This window comes from Platichthys flesus, chromosome 15 (genome assembly GCF_949316205.1).
Source record: "Platichthys flesus chromosome 15, fPlaFle2.1, whole genome shotgun sequence".
NCBI classification, from domain to species: domain Eukaryota; kingdom Metazoa; phylum Chordata; class Actinopteri; order Pleuronectiformes; family Pleuronectidae; genus Platichthys; species Platichthys flesus.
The window spans coordinates 5,321,778-5,336,903 of NC_084959.1; the positions used below are offsets into that span (position 1 = coordinate 5,321,778).

General features: G+C 43.9%; 2 protein-coding genes across 2 annotated transcripts; one reads left to right on the top strand and one right to left on the bottom strand.

Annotated features, from left to right (window-relative positions):
* The first annotated feature begins 1,325 nt into the window (after window positions 1-1,325).
* LOC133969434 (pinopsin-like) lies at window positions 1,326-6,091 on the top strand. The gene is made up of 5 exons (XM_062405918.1): window positions 1,326-1,683; window positions 2,867-3,035; window positions 3,892-4,063; window positions 4,151-4,384; window positions 5,585-6,091. The coding sequence occupies exons 1-5, from the start codon at window positions 1,347-1,349 to the stop codon at window positions 5,759-5,761; spliced, it is 1,089 nt and encodes a 362-aa protein (XP_062261902.1). The 5' UTR covers window positions 1,326-1,346; the 3' UTR covers window positions 5,762-6,091.
* Window positions 6,092-6,105: 14 nt separating this feature from the next.
* Window positions 6,106-13,685, bottom strand: LOC133969433 (protein-tyrosine sulfotransferase 1-like). Its single transcript, XM_062405917.1, has 6 exons — window positions 13,438-13,685; window positions 9,494-10,110; window positions 8,442-8,600; window positions 8,030-8,283; window positions 7,036-7,237; window positions 6,106-6,692 (listed from the first exon to the last, which is right to left on the bottom strand). The coding sequence occupies exons 2-6, from the start codon at window positions 9,899-9,901 to the stop codon at window positions 6,657-6,659; spliced, it is 1,059 nt and encodes a 352-aa protein (XP_062261901.1). The 5' UTR covers window positions 9,902-10,110; window positions 13,438-13,685; the 3' UTR covers window positions 6,106-6,656.
* Window positions 13,686-15,126: the final 1,441 nt, after the last annotated feature.

The following is a 15,126-nucleotide window of genomic DNA, read 5'->3' on the forward strand; positions in this document are numbered from 1 at the left end:
AAACTGCTTTTACGTAAAGAAAAATCTGTTTCTGTGTATTAAAGATATGGTTTTGTGTTTTTCATGAGAAACACATTTCCTCATAATAAGTTTCCGTCGCTACAAGGTTTTATTTATTTATCCCATTAAACTGACGCAGGTGCAGGTTTCACTGCACATCAGAGAACTAGCTCCCTCCAGTGGTACGTTTCAGCACGACATCAACGTGTGTCACCGGAGTGGTTGGACTTCATGTGCTCGAGGAAATACGGATGTTTAGAGTTTCTACATTTATTCCAGATTCAAGATCTCGAATCTTCGTGTATAAAACTCTACTTGCATTTGTTTGAATACAACTCCAACACTAGAAAACATTGCGTCATTCCCTTATTGTATCATTTTACCGTATGAAAGATTGAAACCATGTTATTTTGTCATGCTGCATGTGGATGTGTGTACATGTTGTGTGTTTTCTCCGGGTACACCGGCCTCGTCCCAGAATCCAAACACACGCAGATTAGATGGTTGACTATGATTGCAGCTGGATTGCTAAAATATGCGCTTACGGTTCTTTTATAGCTCAGTTAAATGCAACATTTAGTGCACTTCTGTCCGTCCTGGGAGAGGGATCCTTAACCTGCAGCTCTTTTCTGAGGTTTCTAGTTTTGTTTAGGTATTTACTCCTCACTCTGGAAAGTCATTTTGATTTATTGAATCTGTGGGTCAAATTAGAGTTTCTGTTTCAGGGACTTCTCTACACCTTCAGATATCTACAACTTTGGGATTTCTCTATAATCAAGAAGTTAAAGGAAAGGTGAATGAAAAAAAAAAAAAAAAACAGTGTCATAATCCCCAGTCTCATGTGCCCTCAGCATCCCCTGAGTCCTCTTGTATTATTGATAAGCTGGCTCACTTATTTAGGTCTCCCATCTGGTCTATAGAATAACAGAACAGAAGAAAGACGAGTGTGTGATAATGGTCATCTGAAGTAAAAATCACTGACTGCATCTGTGTGAATTATTGCTTCTTTCCTTTTTTTGGGGGGGGGGTGTCAGTTTCACAGAGGTACGAATATTTACGTCGATTTTAATCGTTTTGAATCTGATGCGATTTTCACAAATGTTTGCTGTTGGGTTTGAGTTACATAATAAAGTGATGAAGACTTCCTGCACAGTGGGGGCGAACTAACCCACTTCCCTTCACAGCTCTGGGCTACTTCAACATATTGTGGTTATGCCATGTTTCTATATGCTCAGTGTGTTTCTGAGTAAACTCCCCAGCTTCTCGCTCCTCTTTCTTTCCTGGTTTCTGAAGGGACACCTCCTCCTGTCTCAGATTCGTCTCTGTACACTGATAACCAGTTTGCCATGTTGACCCCCTCGCATCATAGCAACAACAGCATCAGCACCGGGCAGAGCTCCGGGTCGAACCCCGGGCTGACCCTGGCCGGTCACACCACGGTGGCCGTGTTCCTCGGGGTCATCCTGGTGCTGGGCTTCCTCTGTAACTTCCTGGCGCTGCTGGTGTTCTCCCGCTTCCACTGGCTGCGGACTCCGGTCAACCTGCTGCTCATCAACATCAGCGCCAGCGACATGCTCGTCTGCATCTTCGGGACTCCGCTCAGTTTTGCAGCCAGTGTGCGTGGCAGGTGGCTGACCGGCTCCTACGGCTGCCGGTGGTACGGCTTCTCCAACGCGCTGTTCGGTGAGTGGTCGTGAGGCTCCACAGCTTATTAATAATCTGTTTTAATCAGAGGTGGAGACCATGTTGTCACACTTTATAATCTTGGGATCAATACTTCAAATTGGTAAAAAAAAAGAAAAAATGCATCCCAAACCAAAGAACAAAAGTGCTTCCATTTCATTTTCATAACTCATTTTAGTGCAGAGTCATAGTCTATTATGCCAACCGTTGTTTTTTATTACTTTAAATCATGTAACTAATTGAACTTGTCTTTTAAAACTACAGCTTTTATTTGTGTTGTCTATTTACTTTTTGTTTGTGCACACTGTATGTTTTACAGATATGGATGTAATGACTTGAAACTAGCGAGTGTGCACATGTGACACATTGCCCCAACAAGTAACTCTTTGTGATGTAAGCAGCAAAAATAAAATGAGAACCAGGGCGTCTCTGGGTCACTTAAAAAAATTCTAATTCTAATACAAATATAGATAAAAAAAGAGTCATTCAAAAATGATTGTCATCACTAAATCTGAGCTGTTCCTGCAACAAGGAGTATTGTAATCGTCCCACAGTGGCCACGTGCCATTCGTCTTCATGTGGAGCTATTGGACAAATATATTTAAACACTGGCATCTCACCACATCATTGTTCTATCGGCTCCATCTGTCTCCAAGAAAATCAGAGCTTCCTATTGCAGATATGTTATGTTCCTTGTTCCAGTAATCGATCAGGCTTCCTAACTCAATCTTTGGTCAATAATCCACATAACAAAATAGTTTTGGCCCACATACTGCATAGAATGTTGGCACTTGGATGGTTTGCTCCTGGTTGGCAGATCTGGGCAGATCTGATAGTAATAGCAATACCACATCTCAACCAAAGGTGCCAAAGGTAACCCAAATTTGTTTTGTGATATCTATAAGCCACAGTCACTATTACACATGGGCCACTTTAGGTTCACATCCCTTTTGTTGGGGCCACAAGATGCCTGACGTGGTCCATATCTTTCTGGGATGAAAACTGCAATAGAGAAAAGGGGAATCAGTGTCACAACACAAATATGTGGTGACTTTCTTATATTGTCATCCTTGAGTAGAGAGGCCCCCAAAATAAGACAACACTCGCTCGGTGAAATGAATACAACTAAATCAACAAAATAGACAAAACTCTCTCTCTCTCTCTCTCTCTCTCTCTCTGTCAGGTATCGTCTCCCTGGTGTCTCTCTCTCTGCTGTCCTTTGAGCGATACTCAGCGTTGCTCCACAGCGCCCAGTCAGACTCCTCTCAGCAGCGCAGGGCCCGGCTCGCCGTGGCAGCCTCTTGGCTCTACTCGCTGGTGTGGACTCTGCCACCGCTGCTGGGCTGGAGCAGGTCTGTACTCTCTCAATGTCAAAGCCACAGTTCACTCTATTGATCATTCATTTGTTTTATCTGACGAGGGTTCACCACGGAGGTGAGTATGAAGTGTTTACAAGAAGAATGAATTTCCCTCGGGATTAATAAAGTATCTATCTATCTATCTATCTATCTAAGAAGAACCTAAAAGAAGTGATTTGTTTAATTGTGTCGTATAACTCTCTAGTCAATAAATCAATTACTATGTGGAGGGGTTTTCTTAATTGGGGTCACAATTTACACAGACAGGCCAATTACATGTCCAGCATCCTAAACAATGTGTGATTCAATAAGGTGCAATAATAATAAATGATTCCTTGTTTGCTATTGGACCTCAAGATTCGAGTACAGCCACACATTGCAGAACATATTTAGAAAATTGTGTTGTTTAAAAATCTTTAAAAAATATAAAATAATAAGGACAATTTGTCATATTTATTGTTAGTAAGTGACAAGTTTTTTTAAACACTACTGACAGGAGAAGGGTGCTTTTGGAGCCAATCAGATTTCAGCTGGGGCCAGTACCCTCTGGCAACGCCCCAGCATTAACTACACAAACAACCCCAAAAAACGACAGGCTTGACTTTATCAAACACAAAGACACACAGACACACACACACACAATTATTACTTTAACAGGATTTCATATTTTCCTCTTGGAAATAAAATCCCAAATTGAAAATAACAGTTATATAGATTTGGTCTTAAGTGATCATTATGACTCCAGGGAGAGAAAAACAGGGAAATGTTCTACATATAACAACACAGGACAGGAACTTACTAATGTTTAACCCCTGTGACATCGGTGAACATGTCCTGTGTTGTGGAGCAGCTACGGGCCCGAGGGTCACGGCACCACCTGCTCGGTCCAGTGGAATCAGCGCTCGGCCACATCTCGCTCCTACGTCAGCTGCCTGTTTATCTTCTGCCTGCTCCTGCCTCTGATGCTGATGTTGTTCTGCTACGGGAGGATCCTGCTGGCCGTACGAGAGGTAGCAAGACAGGTGAGCTTGACCTTTGACCTCAGTGTGACGTCCAGCTCAACTTCCCCATGCTCACTGTGCCATGTGTGTGTGTGTTTCTGGTTCCAGGTCACCGACATCAACCGGTCGTCAGCTGAGCAGAGGGAGGGCCGTATCCTGCTGATGGTGGTCTCCATGGTCACAGGCTACCTCTTGTGCTGGATGCCATATGGTGTTGTGGCGATGCTCTCCTCCTTTGGACGGCCTGGCACGTTGCCGCCCACTGCCAGTTTAATCCCCGCCCTCCTAGCAAAGGCCAGCACCGTCCTCAACCCTTTTATTTACGTGCTGCTCAACAAGCAGGTAACAGCAGCTCAGTGCAAATACTCCACGTGTCCTTCCAGGAAACCTTACAGGCCCCACCAGGTAATAGTTGGGCTCATACACTGGAAATATAGTTTTACTGTGATAAAAAAAAAAAAACATTATATAACTCATAATAATTGATTTCCAGGCGTAGTATCCTGATGCGACCACACATTACACACAAGCTGCTGAACACGAGAGGGCCTCAGCAAATTAATGGAGCAGAAAAACAAACGTTAAACATTAACTTTCAAACATCCACTAAAAAGTGAGGAGCATCTAGTGAGGAGAGAGCGGTTGTCTTAACATCCACTTATGTATCCAAGGATGTTTTATACAGTTTTTATGTCACCAAGTCACCTTTTTTTCCTGTAAGTCAAGTGTTTTCTTATTTTGTTGCATCTCTGTTTCCTCTCCCACCAAAAACAAACATCCGCTTAAACCTGTATATGACTCACTAAAGATGCAGTCGAGATTCAGAAGTCTAAAACCAGACTGTGGCCACAGACAAACAGTTAAGATGTAATCCAGCACTGGTTTCTAAAGTCTAACTCTTCACATTTATCTTTGCTTTGGTCGACACAATTCCCATATAACATCTGCTGTGATCAAAGAGATTTCTTTCTTGAAAGTGGAAATGTTCTTGTGTAGAGTTAAAGCAACACCCTGCAACCTTTTTACATGAAATTAGCAGCTGGGCAAAATGGGTTTGATAGTTCAGTGACTTGGAATATGGAGAATGATTCCTCTTTCATTCTCACTCCTCACACAGAATGTCTGTTCTTGCTCGGTGAAACTTTGCTGAGTGGTTATTTAAAGCCAGAGTATTCTTTTAAATATGAAGAATTCTAAACAGTTTGGTGGATTTGTTACAGCAGCAGCTCTTCTGGTTCAGGAAGCCGGGGATCATGGGTAATATCCGTCGTTCAGCTGTGCTTCAGCTCAGTGAGTGGGACGACACAGCCAGAGCTCGGGTCGACAGATTGATGGAATTAGTTTTTTTCCCTAGATGAAAAGCTTGTCATCGCTCGGACACCGAGCCCAACAGGATGAATGACCCTGTGTAGCTGCAGAGGGCACTGTTGCTCAGTAAAAAGTTACATAGAGTTGCTCTAACATGACAGGGCGGCTCTGAAAGTGCTCGTCTCTTCATCACATGTTCCACTGCCCTTCACTTCCTGTGCTTGTGTCGCTCAGTTCTCCAGATGTTTCCTGAACATGATCAGGTGCAGCTCAGAAGCCCCGCCCACCCCGGGCCACCTCACTCTGCCCAGCAGCGAGGCGGCGTGGCCTCAACCTCGCAACCCGACAACAGAGGAACTACATTCACCAAAACACACACCTGCAGCATCCACACCCACTGTCCTGCCCTAACCCCACCCTACATATGGAAGGTTATTAATAGTTAGGCATGTTGACGTCATGTCCTTAGCAGAAATGCACTGTTTTACTTCAGTCCAGTGTCAGTGCATTTTGTTCCCAATACAATCTCATGGATTTGATTAGACTTGAAACTGTAATTCAATTTAACATCAATACCATTTCAAGCACTCCACTTTACACTCAGGGTAATGTTAAGTACATTAAAGTCAAGTTTGACTACATGGAAGAATGATTTGTTCTGTCCGATTGTTTTGTCATCAGTGGAGGACACTGTGTTTCAGCTGTGAGCTGCACACATTGGATGGATGACAAAATACGTGAACTACATTATAAGGTGACATTTAGGCATGTTTTTATTTCCCGTTGTACGATACACAACAATTACAAATTCTCATTTTGGAATAAACAAGTTTCAATTTCCTGAATGATTGGTCGACGGCAAAATAATTTATTAAGAAAATAAACATACATCTTGAAAAATATACAGTCATTATGCTTCATGGACACTGACTGAAATCTCAGTGAGAAGGAGATTTGTGTAAAGACACATTCACATTAGTGGTGAAGCCATAACGACCGACAGACACGTTGAAATACTTTCAGGTACTAGGTGTGATAGCGTGATAATGTCTGAGCTGCTGTGAGTCTCAGGTTAACCACATACAGCACATGATATAAAACTACAAACCACCCCATGAATCTGTATTTCAAACAGACTGTGAACAGACAGCACCACTGCATTCAAGTCTTACGAGCAATTCAAAAATACATATGAGACAATATAGAAATGTTCATGAGGTGTAATTGCTGCTTAGCTGGTCTGTGTTTAAGGTGCATCCATGTCGTGGAACAGCGAAGCCAAGCGATCAGCTTTCTCCTCTGTTGTTTAACTGGGGTGTGGAGATTCTGCTGTTTTAAAACTCTGAGGAAGGAAAAGATACAAACGGTCACTGATGAGTGGAAACATAAAATCTACACCATCGTACATCAAGCTGCTGTGACTGTCATGTTTTGTTTCAACTGGACAATTGTAAAAATACAGACACAGTCCAGACAGGTACTTTATTAAAAGGGCCATGTCTCCATTTTACTTTGATTAGGCTTTTGTCAATATAGGAGGAACTGCACTTATGAAAGTGCCTTAATTTTAGATGTTCATTGGAGGAAAAAAAAGAATAGGCTAAACATTTGTAAAGGAGACACTAATAACACTAATTAAAATGATCACCCTGAGTATGAGCACAATACGTCTCCTTTAAGCTCACCTGTGAGTAGTTTAATGGAGAGGCGGCGGGCTCTGGTCGAGTGTAGTTGGGGGGGTTGGCGTGAGGGTCGTAGCCGAGGCGAGCCAGCATGGGGGCGATTTCTGCCATGTCAATCAACACGTCAGAAGGAATGTGTCCCACCCACTTGGAGAGCGCTTCTGTGTTCACAGGCTTCATCACCTGGTCCGTCGAACGCTCAACCCTGCACCGGGGAAAACATGAGCTAAGTTTAAGTGTGTTGGAGCATGATGCTACAAGGTAAAGCTCCGATACAGATAATTGTTATCGGTCAGTCTAGAAGAGATAGACCCATGTATCTATTGTCTTTAACAGCCACAATTAAAAATGTAGTCTTTAGTCTGGACTTCCTCAATCGAACATTTTCACGCTGATCTGCATTTCTCTGTCCTTGTGAACTGTCATTGGCAGGAAACATAGATAGCTCGATAAGAACTGGACTAGAAACTGCTGCAGCGGTTTCCTGTGGCTGAGGTTTGACTCCCCTCACCCTGACCTGCTGCTGCAGATCAATCAATCAATCAATAGAGTTTTAAATTACCTCTGTCGCCTTCCTGTCACTCACAGAGTCCTTTCATGAAGAAAATGCTTCTTTCACACATTACTTGACCACAGTAAGTTATGCTTCTCGTTTCATTGTCTAGTGTTTCAATTGTGTGGCTTTTGTAAGCGTCACTTTCGGATTTGTGTCGGGGCTTTTATAGTTAAATGCACTTCAGTAAGACGTCTTGTTTACCTTCATCTAGGCACGCAGGCAGCTCCAGTTTATTGTGCTGAGCTTTCGAAATATCAGAAAGTGGGAGTGGCCTGGGAAGTGAACTTTGACTTCAGCACATATTTTGAAAGATTAGAAGCACCTTACTTTTCCGTAAGATAATATTCAGAGGTAGATATCTGCAAACCTCAGCATGTGAAACTGAAACCATCTGCAGGGTAAGAATCAAGCTTGGTGTCTGCGCACATGCCAGATACTCACTTGGACAGAGACACACCACCGGCCTTGCCAATCAGCTCTTCGTGGTGCAGCACTGATGGGTCCCATTGCAGGTCTAGGAAATGAAGCAACTTCCTCATTTCCTCCTGTGGTTGGATGACCAGCTGCTCGTAGCTAACAGGGAGACATCTGCCCTTCCCGGCTGCCTGGCACTGATTGAACATTGTCTCCACTGCACTGCTCCACTTGGTCAAACAGTCCCTGTAGCTCGTCAGATCAAAGCCAGAGATGGTCACCTGTGAAAGGCGAGATGATAAAAACACAACAGACCTGGTCATGACAGTGTCTAAATGCAGAAATGCTGAAATAATGTTGTGGTGTGACTGATGGAAAGAGGAAGCCTGTGATGAAATGTTACTGCCTGCAGCCCCGATGACGAAGGGAACCAGCGTACCTTGCGTGATATCATGGAGTGGACGGTGGCCCGTCCGTCTCGTAGCATGAGCACAAACTTTGCTTTAGGGAAGATGCGCGCCAGGTATGAGAGACTCTTCAGGGCGAACGGGTCCTTGTTACAGAGCCGAGGTGCAGGCTCTCCATGGCCGACTATCACCTGAAACAAAAACAAACAAGAAACGGCAGAGTTGTTACCTTCAATCCATTATTTTTAATAGATGCATTTTTATTGTTTATATTGAGACATCATATATAAATATTTCGTCTTATTTGTAAGATAGATAGACAGTTATTCTATTAAATAGAAATAGAAACATTTTACCCAAAACACACTAATTATAAACCAGGATTGTTCTTTTACTCCTTTCTTACCTCAATTGAATTTGTTGTATGTTCTAAATTATTGATTATTGATCATTTAAATTGTGTAACATTAGGGATATCTGTGGGAAAAGATTTTGTCAAACTCTACTGTAACTTTTGTAATATTTTACACATATTAATAACCTGAAAAACCTAAGGTGCTTTCATCCTCAAATCGTGTGTGTGAAAATGATAAAATGATTTGACAAATAAACTTTATATATGCTCCGGGGCAGATTTAATTTCCTTTGGACAGATCCATGTTAGCTTCTGCACTCTGTTCCCTGTCATAATGTGAAGCCAAGTACCTGCCAGGAGTAGCTTCATATTCAACTGACATTATTACATGGGTGGCATCTTCTCATCTTAGTCCCAATAAGAAAGCAAATACATGTCGTCCCCAAAGATGTTAAATAATCACCTCTATAGTTTATGTGGCATTTACTTGTTTCTAGAGACTTCACTCCCAAAAAACCAACTATGCTGTAAAAGTAAATATTACACAATAGACTCTAAAGTGATATGTTCTGACAATTATCAGATGAATCAACAATGATATTAAAGTGATTATGCTTTAAAACTTTATTTGTATATTCACAATTGCCTTTAGTAACATAACAAACTTCCCTTCTGCATCTATTGATCTGAAAACTTGGTTGTGTAAAGTGTGTTTCGGGCTCAGCTCACCTCTAACAGGAACGCTCGCACGGCTGAATCCAACACCTGGTCAGTGACGCCCGCCTCGTCCAGTCGCATCTTCTCCTTGACCGAGCGGCTCCAGGTGGCCCGCATGGCCAGGAGGCGAGGGATCACTCGGGTCTCTTCCCCGCACCGTACGGCGTGGTGGGCGTCCAGCATCACGCGCATGAGTGTGGTGCCGCTCCTGGGAAAACCTCCGATGAAGATCAGAGGCGTGTCCTCTGGGAATTGCTCGGTGAGGGCTTGACTCTGATTGGCTGAGGCCAGGTTCAGCTCCATCCATCGGTAGCGGTGGCTTTTTTGAGGGCACTCTATCCCGCTCATGCCCAGGTAGAGCAGCGAGGCAGAGCAGAGGAGCACGAAGCCGAGCAGCAGGTTTGACCTGGTGTTCCTCATGGTTTCCGGGTGTGTTTGGGAGTCAGGAAGACATAAAATAATATTCACGGGCACGTGCTTACGTCGTCAATTGCAGTAAAGGTCAGTTGGACGTAGCTTGACGGAGGCCGGGCCCCCTCACTCCCCTGTCGGTCTGCAGTCTTGGTGTTGGAGAGTGGGATCCGGGCCTGCTGCACTCCACAGCCAAGCATGTCTCTGATCCATCAGCCCTACAGCACCAAACACATGAGAAGAACATGTAAGAGCTGCACCAGAATCCGTGTTTTGCCTTAAAACCAGTCAATGCCTCTGTTTCTCTGAGATTGTGAATCCTACTGCACAATAATTTCACAACTTGTTGACTAACAAAAAACATAAATCATCTTATTCTAAATGTCCAGTAAATGAGTAACTGCCCTGCATGAGTGGGCTATTACAGCATCAGCAATCTGAGTGTGATGGTGGCCGCTGTGGTATTGTGCCAACAACACTTGCACACACTTTAATGGGATCTGAAATTAATCCAGTTTCTGTCCTCGGAGGAGCTGGTCGGCATCTTTCCTCTGGGGAGTCCCAGACTCTTCAGCCATATCAAACTTCACTGCGGCATGAAATGCAGACACTCTCCAAGGCCGTGTATCTGAAGCCACTAATTACAACTTCCTTGTGTTTTCATTGTCACTGACAGTTTCTGCCAGGCCGCGGAGCAGAGCGATTTGTTTACGATCGGATTACTACTGACGCAACCATCCTGCAACTTCCCCATTTCTCTTGTGCACGTGCACAGCTTAGACTACAATTCCTCTTATAAGCACAAAAAATGTACAAGCTTGCAAAAAGAACTGAATCAGCACAACAACTAACTAATGATGAAGGTTTCATTACTAAAGATACCCTACCGCTCTAAAATCATACAAACCAGGACTCTATCAACGAACAGCAGCTTTACATTTTGGACAAGCCTCCCTTTCTCAGAGGTACGTTCGTTTCTTTCCTTCTCAGACTGGAAGTTTAGTGAGCCTCACATCTGGATGCCACGTGGGAAACCCTGTGCTTACTGTGCTGGAAAAGCCTGGGAATGAAATTCAGCCTGACCATCAAAGCGTAAGAGGAAAGTCAGCTGGAAATGAGGACATTCCGACCTGGCAGCGAAACTAAGATGCTGTTTTAATCCATGTTAAGTCCAGCGGTATCCACTGGCTTTGCATGTAAATCTAATGCATTTCCATGCACAGATTAAGCCACTTGGAGAATTAGGCCAGTGGTATTAGTTGAGCCTTGCTGCTTTTTTCCGTCAACCCATTTAAAGGATTTACCCAGATCACAAAAAACATTTCTCACTTTAGGAACACAACTAAAACTTATTTCCTTCATTTGATTAATGTGTTGCTTTCGCTCTCAATTACACATTTGGTCGATAAGGAAAAGGCGAAATTTGTAGAGGAGACAGATCTGCATTGATTAGTCCGTTCAAAGAAAATATGAAAAGCAATAATATGCAACTACTTTGATAATCAATTAATGGTTTAAGTCATTTCCAAGCAAATATAAATTTCCTCATCCCAGCTTCTCAAATGTGAGAATTTGATCTTCAGTTCTTTTCATGGTAATATACTGAATGTCTTCAGATAAAATTAACAAACACAACACAAATATCAATGTTGTGCAGCCATGTCTACAGAGTGACCCCAACACAATACAATCAATGAACGGTTTATTAGTGTTGCTAAAAAACGGAATATAGCTAGAACAATTTTGCCTAACCCTCCAAATTCTTTTTTAAATACCGCAAAGAAAATGTAAGTCCCATTTCTATAGGATGGAGGCAAAAATCTCTGTGTTATCGGGAAAAACTGGAAAAGTCAAACAAAACTATCTACTTGGCAAGAAACCAAACCAAACAAGTATTATCAGACTGACAACTCAAAACATAAACTGACCTTGAAAGGGCCACTGTGTTCTCCGATCAGGAACAAACCAACAACACGTCTAGGCTTCGAATCAAACAGCGACCAGAAATAACAGTCTGTCACCGGACTACAGCTGAGGCAGAAAGCAGCAAACTGACACCTCTGAACAGCAGGTCGGCAGGAAACTCAAAGCCCGGGTCACATTCATCTTCTCACAGGGGAGGAAACCCTGACCCTGTTCAGACCTGAGATTAACATCCGTCCAGAGGGATCCGATCATGACTTTCTGCCCAAGGGCAATTCTAACAGGGATAACCCAATCTGCAGTTTCCCCAAAACCCAGGTTAATATGTTAATATACAGTAATACTGTCCTCCATCCTCCTAGCCCTTCCCTTAAAGGCCTCCCAGGATTTAATTTGTGTATTTCTAATGAGAGTGTTGGTTTTCTTTTGTTGCTGCAGAACTAGTTTCCCCTCAGTGGCAAAAAAGAAAATGGGAAATTGATTGAATGTGAAGTTCAACTGCCTCTGAGCTCTGCCTTGAACCGGTGACACTGGTGCACAGTGGGTGACACCTTTGACCAGAAGGTTGAAAGAAAGCCTCCTTGTTCCTCCCAGGAGGCGGCATCGACTTCCTGTTGAAGGAGTGATACTGAGAGGGACTGTGCAACTCCAACATCATGACTGCAAGAGCTTATTGTTTACTTGAATACTCTCCATTGGATGTGCATCTGTGTGTGAGCAATTTGTACTCTATCTGCGACATTGAAAAACAGTTTCTTACATGTGATCCACACACAAACGCTGCTCAAACATGGTGTAAATGACTCTGTTCTGAGTAGAATTTGAATGTCTGTGCTCAAAGACACTTGGATGACACCACAGGAGCAGTATGGAGACATTATATGTTACCCTTTGTGTTGTTTTCTTTACGTTTGAAGAATTGATCCCCAGTTACTTCAATTGTAATGGATTTGGCTGACACGCTGATTACCCCTGAGTGGGTTTTTTGGACTCAAACACTTCACTTCCCCTTCATCAGCATAGTGGGGGAATAGAATAGAGTGCACTTTCTGTTTTTGAAGTTTATTGTTAAATAACAGTCTCCATTAGGGCTTGGCAATAAAACAATATCAATAATGTCCACAGTGTAGTTTCCATCAATGGCAATATAGCAATCATCTATCTGTATTGCTAATGTATTGTGCACAGGGAGGAGGTACAACACTCAGTAGATCTACCTCGGATTTGTCAGTTGCTGGCCGTTCTTCTGCATAAAAGCCGTAAACACTAGAATAAATCATTCAGTGTCCTAAAGGTGAATGTCCAGCTGCAGCTCCACGACAAATTGTGTGCTGAACCAGATGTTCAGGTCAGTGCTGTGTGCGAGTGTGTGTGTCTGTGTGAGTGTGTGTGTAAACGGGATTATTGTACAGCTGCGAGGCGGAGGCCCAGTCAGCCGCAAACATCTGGCCGGGCTCCATGATGCGTCTCGTCTGCAAAAATGCACCCGAGGGCGGGCAGCCACCAGGTGAGTGACCCGCTGTCAGCGCTACTACACGCGGCCACAGCGCAGCCTCGTCGCACTGGTTTCCAGTCGCAGGAATCAAACACGCGGGGTAAATAAACAAATGGAGTTCACTCACCGAAATTTGACCAGGAGAGAAAAACACACGTGAAGATTGATCCCAGAAAGATTCACCCAAAAAAAGGGGGGGGTGGGGGTGCTGGGGGGAGGGTGCTGGAAACGAAGAGCTCCTCCGCCGCCCTCACACACAACCGCGTCCGGCTCCCGTGTGGAGAACCGGGAGGGTCACCCAGGGAACCTCTCCGCCATTTCTCCGGTTCTTCAAACGCACAGGAACATAACGCAGCCGCCGAAGTTGTGAAGAAGCGGAGGCGTCAACAGTCCGAGGCTGAGCACGAGCGCGGCCACAGGCGGAGGATCCCGAGCGCCGATTGGTCCGCATCCGCCACCAGGGCGCCCATTGGCGGAGGCGTGAAAGGGGGGCAGGGCCCGCCGCTGTGGTAAAGCGTGTGTTCCTCCTTCGCCTCATCGATTCGTTTACTCGCAGTTGAAAGCCCACAGGGGAGATGCTACCTGTGGGGATTAAAGGGAGAGATCCCCCCCCCCCACCCTTCCAAAAAAAAGGTCGAGAACCCATTCTCCACTCACCACTGTGCCTGTGGCGGGGAGGTGAAGGGTTTGAGTCCACTTAACACTTTTTGGAAGTTTCAGGGGTTAACAGTGTTGCAGCTAAATCCAATACCATCCAAGTAAATGGTGACCGATTCTAAAGACGTGTCAAAACAAAACATGCCTCCATACTTGCTGCTGTGGTGTCATCCAAGTGTCCGCAGGCAAGAGGATTCAAAATCAACTCGACTATCGATGCAAATAACAGATTGTTTCGATACAGGAAATAAAACCTCACACGTGAATGGATACACACACGATCAGAGACAATCGCTCCACTAGGTTTGTACTGGCATATAACGCAAATTATTCTGAAATGTGCCATTCTGCATTAAGTACTTTTGGTAGTTTGGGTACTTTAAGAATATTTAGTCAGTGATGCTTTTATAAAACCTTGAATACAGGTCTGCTATGATTGTACTGATTATATTCTGGATGGTAAGAGGCCTATACTTGTGCTACTGTATTTCTTGTTTATACTACTTTTTATTTCCATCTCTGTCATATTGTTAGAAACATTTCAGATCATTTAACTTTCAGTCCTATAGGGCTTAAACCTGGGCTTTGCCTGAACCACTCCAGGACGGGCAGAGACTTGTCTCTAACCAGCGTTGCCTTCAGGTCATTGTAGGTGAACCGACATGATCCCAGTCCGCTGTAACGTGCATGTCTGGAGCAGACTTTCTTCAAAGACCTCTCTGAATTATGGCTTGCTCCTCCTTCCCTCCATTCTGACCAGTCTCACCTTTAAATACCTTTTGAGAAGCTCCAAGCAGGCAGGCAGGGGTCTTTTACTCAAAATGGCTCCTGTCCAGCTTAGCTTTCCAAGGACAGATGGGATAGTCACCCTCCCATCTCAGAGGATTTCTGTAGCTCTGTACAGAAATCCTCTAAAGTCCTCCAGTTGGATTGAGGACTATATCAGGAAGCTAATTGTGTCATCTTTAACATATATATTTATGTCAGATTTATGCATGAGTACTTGGTTTTTTAATGCGTGTAAGCTCAACTGATGGCTGGGGAGGGTCCCGATGGGGCATTAGATGTAATGGTGCAAAATTACTTTCCACAACTTTCACTCTGCCCAATCTATCGTGCCTCTACAAGGTGTTAGGCAAGAATAGGAAATGAATGTAAC

What these genes read in the sequence shown, in the direction of transcription:
- LOC133969434 (XM_062405918.1), top strand. Translation starts at nt 1,347, where the DNA reads ATGTTGACCCCCTCGCATCATAGCAACAACAGCATCAGCACCGGGCAG. An exon ending in CCGCTGCTGGGCTGGAGCAG is followed by an intron (nt 3,036 to 3,891) that starts GTCTGTACTCTC and finishes GTTGTGGAGCAG; the next exon opens with CTACGGGCCCGAGGGTCACG. An exon ending in ACGTGCTGCTCAACAAGCAG is followed by an intron (nt 4,385 to 5,584) that starts GTAACAGCAGCT and finishes TGTGTCGCTCAG; the next exon opens with TTCTCCAGATGTTTCCTGAA.
- LOC133969433 (XM_062405917.1), bottom strand. Translation starts at nt 9,901, where the DNA reads ATGAGGAACACCAGGTCAAACCTGCTGCTCGGCTTCGTGCTCCTCTGC. An exon ending in GGTGGTGTGTCTCTGTCCAA is followed by an intron (nt 7,238 to 8,029) that starts GTGAGTATCTGG and finishes TCCCCGGTGCAG; the next exon opens with GGTTGAGCGTTCGACGGACC. An exon ending in CTCCATTAAACTACTCACAG is followed by an intron (nt 6,693 to 7,035) that starts GTGAGCTTAAAG and finishes TTCCTTCCTCAG; the next exon opens with AGTTTTAAAACAGCAGAATC.